Genomic DNA, 8,904 nt, shown 5'->3' with positions numbered 1-8,904 from the left:
CTTGACTTGATTGCTGTCGTTTACTATATTTTGGAGTCAGCCAGTCCTCCCTCAAGCATCTCCAGGTGGTCCAAAATGCTGCTGCTCGCCTCCTAACTGGAGTGCCTAGGAGAGGGCACATAACTCCAAGTCTGGCCTTGCTTCATCCAAGAGTTAATTTTACTCTTTTATTTGTTTTAACATGGTCTCGCTCCACTTTACCTCTCTGAGCGCCTCAGGTCAGCAGTCCAGATGCTCCTGGAGGTACAGAGTCAACCCCGCCCCTTTTGGAATGACCTCCCATTAAATGTTAGGCAAAAGTCCTCCACCTATTCCGAGGTCCATTTTTAAAACTCTTCTTAAATCACATTTTTATTTTTTTACTTTTAACTCAACAAGAGTCTCAGCATTGTTTTCATGTTTTATTGTTTACTGTCTGTTACTTATTAACAGTCTTTGTTTTTATGTTTTTTTTTCTCTCTAAGTACAGCACTTTGTGCCCGGCCACGGCGGTTGTTAAAGCGTTCCATAAATGAGGTTGAGGTATTCTAGTTGCCTATGACCATTTGTGGCATCGGCAAGATGACAAATCGAATGTTAGCGTAAGACTTGAGGTGACAAGACCTATGTGGTGACGTACATGCTGTATGCCTTCCTAAATGTTGCACAGTCCAGTAAATGTTTAACGATGACATGAACGAAGCCAGCAAGAGGAAAGTGGCGGTGCAGACGTACAGAAGGAAAGTACTTCTCTAATAAATCTGCAGTGAAACCAGAGAGTGAAGGAGCAGGCCCATTTTTGGGCTTAAGGAGCGATCTCCTAGGCGAGAGCCATAGCAACAGCCACCGTGGGCCCCCAGCATTCAACGCTGTCCTTTTCAAAATTGGCAGGTCAGGTTTTTTTTGTTTTTAACTTGTCTTGCGTTCCGTGTCGCTCCCATTCTTCCATTCCCTTACATTGCCCCATGTGACATGATCACCAAAGGGGAGGGAGGCTGTGAGAAGACTGCAGAGTGGGAGTCTGTGGGAAAATGTTGCCAAAGAACACAGAAGCGAGGGCAGCTTATTCAAATGCAGCCCATAAAAGACAGACTGTGGGGGAAAGCATGAATTAGTCTTGAGCGCCGTTTTTGTTGTGTAAAATACGTGTATAAGCTTATGTTAAATTATTTTCATTTTATTTTTGAGCATTATATTCTTTTGTGTTACAGTTACCTAGGTTATATTCTGTTTAATAATTGCTTAAACAAGTTTATGTTGCTATTGTCTGATTGGTTACGGAAACCAGGAAGTGTTTGTGTTACCGGAAGTTCGCGTGTTCTCCTTCGTTCGTTCGGAGATGTAGACGTGGGAAAATAAAAAAAGTTGCCTTCAAAGGATTCCATCGATCCTTTTGCCCATTCTTAAAGTAGAGCTATCTACTACATATCTAGGAACTCCTCAACTTAACCCTTGGGTCCTTCAAATGAAAAAAACCCTAAGTTACGCATTTTACAATTTTTGAAATGATGTATTTTGTGTTATACAAACATTCTTTTTTCTTCAAACACTCAAAATGTTCAGAGGCATCTGTGCTATCCATACATATATATTTTTATTAGTTGCTTGGGATTTTTTTATTCTTTATTTTTTGCAAAAGGAAAAAAAAATGTGTCTGGAGGCCCCAACCAAGCCCTATTAACAATCCCGACCGGACGTGTTCATGTAAAATGCATTGGTTTGAAGCCTCCTGCAAAAAGGCAAACTCATTTGCGATCCTCTGGCGCCACCTAAAAGTTGCACAATTGGAATGACCTCAACCCAACAATGTGGCATGCATACGTCTGTCCAAGCGAAAACAAAGCGATTGACGTAAAAATCGCGTGAAATGGATGTTTACACATTAGGTTTACGATGCATTCAAACATATGAATTATAATGGGTCTCTATGGTGCAAAATAGGTAAATTGTGAAGATTACGGAATCAAAACCTTTTTTATTATTGCTGCAATGCCTGAGAATTATCAGCCGGTGACAATCATGAAATTTAGGCCATTTTAGAACCCCCCCCATACGTTTCAGCTCTCTCGTGTTTTTCCGAATGCCTTTGCCTTTGATTCCAAGACATAATTTTACATTTATCGCAAGCGGTGGACTACGAGGGTTAAATACGTATACATCCAATATCATCTGCTTGGCTAGATACAATTTTTGTGCGTAATTGAAATTTGAAATCTATTATAGAATTTAAGTAAAATAATGTCATCTATTCAGTAGTTTTTAATTTTGAGAAATGTACTGGAAATGAAAACGGCATTTCTGATATTTCAACATTTACACAAATCAAACCCGAAATCACTTTTGGTTTACTTGAGGGATGAAATGAAATTCCAAGCAAAACAAATTATACTTAAAAAAAAAAAAATCAAAAATATGCCTAGAGATTCACTTGAAATGACATGTTGGAAGCTAGTGTATTTCAAATATTTCCACAAAGGGTAAAAAAGAGACTGGGGGATCACGTGTAGTTTATTTGCGGTCTGATGATTGCATGCATGTGAAAGGACGTTGTGTCTAACAGGACACTTTCAGAGCGGTTTCATGCAGACAAAGTCAGTGCATCACGTGGACGTTTACTTTACTGGAGCGCCACCTTGTGGATAAACAATGAAAGTCTGCATACATCTAATATAGCAACGGTTGAGGTTAATGTGTTTAAATGTTGAATAAAGTCACCCAAGTGAACAGGTTCGAAACATGGATTCTGAAGCCACTACAGCGAGTTCATGAGCGACTGAATCCAGCCCAGATGGCGCGAGACTTTCTGAAAGACGAACCCTTTGCTGCACTCGGCCCCAGGCGGCTGGCTGACCACGCCGGTGAGGAAGAACACCCCCCTGTATAAAGTGAGCAGGGGGCTTCCGGAGCTCACGCTGCAGTCGGCGTTGGCCCGGGCGGCCGTGCAGCCCATCTTGTTACTCATCAGATTGGGATACGTCTCCAGGCACTGAGGCAGGCCTTTATACGCCAGCTGGTTGAGGGTGAGCCGGCCCTGGAAGGACGTTGCCCCCGCCTCGGGGTCTTTCCAGCCCGTGACAGTGGCGGGGAGCTCGCCAGGCGTCAGGATGTGGTCCGCAAAGTCTCTCTCGGGGATGCAGGCGGCCGACGCTTCCCTCTTGAAGATGATGCGGTCGCGCAGCTCCACCACGGCCAGGTCGTTGTCGGGGTGACCCGGCACGTAGCGGGGATGCGGGTGGGTTACTTTCACGTAAAGCGTCTGCTCGCCGTCCTCGGAGGTGACCTTACGCTTACCTGGACGAAGAGATGCACCGAACGCAATCTGTGTCGTGTAAAAGCCGCTTTCAAATTGTGACCGTTTACTTTCAGCGCTTGTGTGTACTGACCCACAGCCACTTGGAAGGAGGTGTACTTGCTGGCACACTGCGCTGAGGTCAGCACCAGGTTCTCCTTGAGAATGACTCCGCTGCAGAAACCTTCCGACTGGGAGCTCTTGAGAAGGGCCTGCGAGTCACGTGGACACAGTAAGTTTTCGAGACAATGAAATGATACAAAATTGAGCCCGCTGTTTCTATGAAATAAGGGATGCAACTAACAATTATTTTATTAACCCTATAATGCCATAACAGTGTCCCATGGGCAAAATATATGTATATATATTTTTATGGTTTCTGAGTAATTTGGGAACGCTGAGTTCAAAAATGACGTCTGTTTCTGTGAATTTCTGAGATGTCAATATTTTAGGGAACTAACATTTTACGACATGTTCCTACAAGTTATGTTTGTGTTTTGATGTCCCCCTATTTTTGCATTTGTTTACTGCTAATAGTGTTTTTTTGTCGTTTTCAAAATAATAAACCCAACTTGATTAAAGATGAAAAAAACAACAACAAAACAATCTGCTCACAATAAAGAGCTGCCGTGCAAGTGTGTCAGGAATACAAGCCGGCATTTTTTCATGTGCATGCGTGTGAGTTTTGCTACCTGCCAGGGACACTCCCCAGAGTTGCAGGCAAGTCCCTGAAAGTTGCTGCGGACGATGGTGGACTGTCTGTTCTCCCACTCGCTCAGACTGTGGACCTTCCCGCATGGATAGCGGACTGACGAGGAGAAGAAGGTGCGTGCGTGTGTTTCTTTCTTCCCTTAATGCCGGCATCGTCACGACTGAGTGAACGCGCGTACCTGCGGGCTCGCACTTGTTTCTGTCCGTTTGATGGAGCTTCCACCCTCGTGCGCAGGAACACTCATAGGAGGTGTAGCCCGGTTTACAGAACTGGGAGCAGCCCTTCTCCTTCTCCAGGGTGCACATGGTTTGGTCTGAAGTGAGGAAAAACACATGAGTTGTCACAAGATTAAGTACGCTTGGGGAATCATCCAGTTTGTCTGGACAATAATATATATTTTAATCCATCTATCCATTTTTTTTCACAGAAGTGCTAGTTTACAAAATCATATTTCCAATTGCCAAAATAGCAATTTGATGCGTATATATATAGTGATTTATTGAGTATCCGGAAAATATTACTTCGTAAACGAATGGCTTCTGTTTTTTTAAATGTAAATGACATCATAACTTCTCCTCAGCTGCCGGTTAACCTGGCCGATATTCGACCCACTCTTCTCCAGATTGTCGCTACGTTCCTCCATTTTCTGTTATCTCTTTTATTTTCTTCTCTTTTCCTTCTGACCACTATTTTTTATTTTTCTTCTTCGTGCTACCGCTATTTTTATTTTTATTCTTCGTGGCTGGGGTTCACTTTGGCCTGAGGAGTCAAGTTCAGCATTCGCTTCAATGGTATCTGGCGCCATCTAGCGTCGTCGTGAATGGGTATAATATCTAGACCCTGAATATAAGACGACCCCCACTTTTTCAGTCTTATTTCAATGCAAAAAACACAGTCTTATATTCGGGTCAATACGGTATTAGGAGTAGTTGCTGTGGGGGGGAAGGGGGGAAGGAAAATTCTTTTTTTGAAAAATGTCATTTACTGAAGACGGAAATAGGACAAATATGTGAGATATTATTGCATATTCTCCTCGTACCTGCGTGGGTTTTCTACGGGTACTCCTGTTTCCTCCCACATTCCAAAACCATGCATGGCAGGCTGACTGAACACTCCAAATAGTCCCTCGGTTTCAGTGTGAGTGCGGATGGTTATTCGTCTCTGTGTGCCCTGCGATTGGCTGGCAACCAGTTCAGGGTGTCCCCCCCCCACCTACTGCCTGAAGATGGCTGGGATAGGCTCCAGCATCACCCCCGACCCTTGTGAGGATGAAGCGGATCGGAAAATGGACGACTGGATTATTTCAAGGCCCTATGGCCCAGCCCGTTAAAGAAGTAGAAATGGAAACAGCTCACCGGTCTCACAGTGGACCCCCGAGAAGCCCGCCTTGCAGACGCAGTCGTAGCCCCCCACGCTGTCGGAGCACAGGGCGCCGTTCTTACAGGGATTCTCTGCGCACTGGTCTCCATCTTAAGGTACACGAAAAAGCACCAGCGTCACACGGGAGGCGGCAAAATTCCCACAATTTTTGCACCAGGAATTGACAAGGTCACCTCCAAATATCGACAGTTATAGCTGAATACGCTACCTTTCCTGTCCTCCTTCCAGTGTGGAATATTTACAGAATTTGGAATTTTATAACGGGAACGTACCACCCTGTAGCAACCCGTTTCACACGAAAGCAAGTGCAGCAACTTACCGATGTAGACGGACCAAAAGATGTCCTGGAAGAGAAGGTGAAGGTGATGAGTGAACGCATGATGAATTCAATGAGGGGGCTCGAGGATCTCACCGTGCGATACGAGTCCTGGAAGTGTTTGCGAGCCTCCTCGTAGGTGCACACCCTCTCCATGCAGGCCTGCTCCAGCGTGGACGGCTGCTGGACGGTGCCGTCGACGCTCCTCTTCTGACGCGAGATCATCGAGCTGGCCTCCTGCTTGTCCAAGAACACTGGAGGACGAGGACGAGGAAGCGGGAGAGTGTTAGATCAAAAGTGGGCTTCGTTCAGCACACCTTCTGAGCTCACTTCCTGTTTCCTATTGCTGGGTTCTTTGATGGCTTAAGGACATCCCCCTTATTGTCTAATTTATACTAAGCTGAGGATTTGGACAATATGAAGTCAAACAATAGCTCAAGATGAGGCTTGATTTTTAAAATAGTTGTTAAAGCAGTTTATTATTTAACGCTAAACAATACCAAATAAACACCAATAATTGATTTGTAAAGAGTAATGAGGGAAGAAATTAGTTTGGAAGACACTTTCATGCAAAATGCATTCATCCGTTTTCTGGACCGCTTTACCCTCGCATTGTTCTCGGGGGCGTGCTGGAGCCAATCCCAGCTGTCTTCGGGCAGTAGGCGGGGGACACCCTGAACCGCTTGCCAGCCAATCGCAGGGCACACAGAGAAGGAAAACCATCCGCACTCACACTCACACCGATAGACAATTTTGAGTGTCTAATCAGCCTGCCATGCATGTTTTTGGAATGTGGGAGGAAACCGGAGTACCCAGAGAAAACCCACATAGGCACGGGGAGAACATGTAGACTCCACACAGGAAGGCCAGAGCTGGAATTGAACCGGGTACCTCTGCACTGTGACAGTCAAGGCGCTAACCACTGACACACTGGACCGCCATGCAAAATGCAATTTTAGCGAATTATTTGGTTAATGAATGGAATAATCAGCCCTGCTCGAAGCAGTGTATCTGTCATGACAAGAACTTGGCAACGTGACACGCTCCTCTTGTTGCCGCTCTCCTCACCTGTTTGCGGGGGGTTTTGCAAGGCGGCCACGGCTGCCGCCAGAAGCCACACAAGGGCACCAATTGGGGTGGAGGAGTGCATGGTGATGCCGGAGTCCTACAAATGACACAGAACAAAAAAGTACTTGATGCTGCTTGCAAAAAGTTCATCTTCAGTATGGACCTAAAACGCACTACGACACAGATTGATTTGACCTTCTGTAGACTTCACATTGTCCAACTGCAGTGGCGCTTTCTGGGATGTGCACCCAACATCTCAATGTTTCTGTACTTTTGACACAACTTGCTACTCTAGCAAGAAGCTGAATGGCAAAGTTCACATTCACATTTTTTTAGACTTCCAAGGACATCCACTTCTCTGCCTTTCTATGACTCTTCCAGTCTTTCTTTCTGATCACATTCGAAGCTCAGTGCCTGGGAACATCCCGTTTGAGGTAATTTTGATCAATTACGCTGTTCAACATCATTTATCGTGAAGATGTTTCAGAAACAGTTCTGTTGCTGAACCCAACCATACAATTTATAACAATTAATAAATATATTACATATTTTTATTATTACTATTATAAAGTCATAGATTTAAAAAAAAAAGGCCAAGATTTGGAATCAGTCATAGATTTAAAAATAACAGGCCAAGATTTGGAATCAGCGCAAAAAAAATCTATGGAAGTTTACTTGCATCTCCGATTAAAATATTAGTAAAAAATATGCTAACCTTGTTATTACAGCAATAAATAACACAAAATATTTCAAAACTGTGAGATATAAAAGAAACACTGTTTCTTAAAACGAAGAGCAGAAATGCATCCATCTAATTTTAGTTCGGTGGATGTCAACAAACTCAAATCGTGCTTTTATGTTATGTTTTGAATATGTATGACGTATGAATTTATACATGCATAGTCACATGCAATCACATGCAACTATAAAAGTACCGCAATCATTTTATTTTGGGGGGTTGACAAAGCGTTCCGTAATTAGCGTTCCGAAATAAAGTACCGACATATCATGAATGTCCTAAATCAATAAAAACAACAATTCTTGTCCATTCGATGTGACAGGGCAATTTTCCAACAGCTGCCATGTTGTCAGCAGGTCCGTTTGTTGACTTGCTGCACACGACGCCCTTCCTCCAGCTCTGTGTGCGTCCACACAAGGCCGACATAACACCAAAATTCATCTTGCACAAATAATTCCGGGAATTGCTGCTTAGCCTTTAGCATTAGCTCGTACGAACAACGATTGAAGATCAGCTGGCGCAAACAAACGAGAGGGATAAAAAAAAAACAACCCATCTCCTCAGTACCTTGACATCACATTCGGGGAGTCGATCTGTCACGACTCACCTCGTGCAACCCAAAAACAAATGGGTTGAGTTTTGGAAGCTGTCGGTTCCGAACCCAGCACCGGGCCGGAAGATTGGGGGCCTGCGTCGCAAAATCTCCAACCACAATAACACGACTATGGCAAGCGGAGATGATACCACACAGATTCACGTTTATTTTGAAAAGCAATGCAGGCCGTTTTTCAAAATAAACGCTGGTGGCCGCTAAGCGTCAGTACGGACCTCGTATCGCCGTACAGCACTCTTAAAAATTAACGCAGCTTTGCGTGGATTGATACGATCCGCTTGCCATCGCCCCTGTCGCCTCCTCCGCAGTCGAACTGCCGCTTTATTTTAGGAGGTGTAATATCAATAATGACCACTGGAGGGCATCAAAGGACAAAATCAAGACGGGAAGTCAGCGCTCACGATTTTCTTCAATTACTATTACAGTACTGCTACTACTTGTGCTACAGTACTACGAGTCTCCTATTACTACAACTACTTTAAATGTAATTAAAAAAATTACAAATAGTGATCACGCGATGAAAAACTTTTTGCTCTTCATAGGGCTGCTTGTCGTTCAGAAGAGCTCGGTGCTGGCTGGCAATTTGTGCCCAACATAGTACCGATGTTTTTCGAGTAAACGAAAACTAACGTGAAAACAAAAACGTCTGTCTGATAACCGCCTGTCTTGTGCAGCGCAAGGGGGGCAAGTTGTAATCTGCCCGGGCCCCACGCGGTCTCACCCCAATTGGGGCAAATCGAACACGGAAAGCACGTTGTTTCCCGCTAGAGGTGCAAATGAACATTACGGCATCTGCTGATTTCCCCGA

At 44.4% G+C, this 8,904-nt stretch overlaps 1 protein-coding gene across 3 annotated transcripts; it reads right to left on the bottom strand.

Annotated features, from left to right (window-relative positions):
* Positions 1-2,469: 2,469 nt before the first annotated feature.
* proza (protein Z, vitamin K-dependent plasma glycoprotein a) lies at positions 2,470-8,434 on the bottom strand. Of its 3 annotated transcripts, none has more exons than XM_052049536.1 (9): positions 8,051-8,434; positions 6,745-6,841; positions 5,773-5,930; positions 5,680-5,704; positions 5,336-5,449; positions 4,159-4,293; positions 3,961-4,076; positions 3,363-3,480; positions 2,470-3,270 (listed from the first exon to the last, which is right to left on the bottom strand). In XM_052049536.1, exons 2-9 carry the CDS (start codon positions 6,824-6,826, stop codon positions 2,732-2,734), a joined length of 1,287 nt encoding a protein of 428 aa, XP_051905496.1. In that variant the 5' UTR covers positions 6,827-6,841; positions 8,051-8,434; the 3' UTR covers positions 2,470-2,731. The 3 variants fall into 3 exon arrangements, with proteins under 3 accessions (XP_051905496.1, XP_051905495.1, XP_051905494.1); XM_052049535.1 differs by having other exon boundaries at positions 8,091-8,434; XM_052049534.1 differs by lacking the exon at positions 8,051-8,434 and adding an exon at positions 7,820-8,023.
* Between the last annotated feature and the right edge of the window lie 470 nt (positions 8,435-8,904).

The sequence above is a fragment of the Hippocampus zosterae genome, chromosome 17 (genome assembly GCF_025434085.1).
Source record: "Hippocampus zosterae strain Florida chromosome 17, ASM2543408v3, whole genome shotgun sequence".
In the NCBI taxonomy this organism is placed as follows: Eukaryota; Metazoa; Chordata; class Actinopteri; order Syngnathiformes; family Syngnathidae; genus Hippocampus; species Hippocampus zosterae.
Note: the sequence above shows the minus strand (reverse complement) of the source record. Positions and strands in the feature narration are given on the sequence as shown.

Coding starts and splice junctions, on each gene's coding strand:
- proza (XM_052049534.1), bottom strand. CDS start 7,924: ATGAATTTTGGTGTTATGTCGGCCTTGTGTGGACGCACACAGAGCTGG. Junction 5,931..6,744: donor GCAAAACCCCCCGCAAACAG/GTGAGGAGAGCG, acceptor CTCGTCCTCCAG/TGTTCTTGGACAAGCAGGAG. Junction 5,450..5,679: donor CTTTTGGTCCGTCTACATCG/GTAAGTTGCTGC, acceptor GTGTACCTTAAG/ATGGAGACCAGTGCGCAGAG.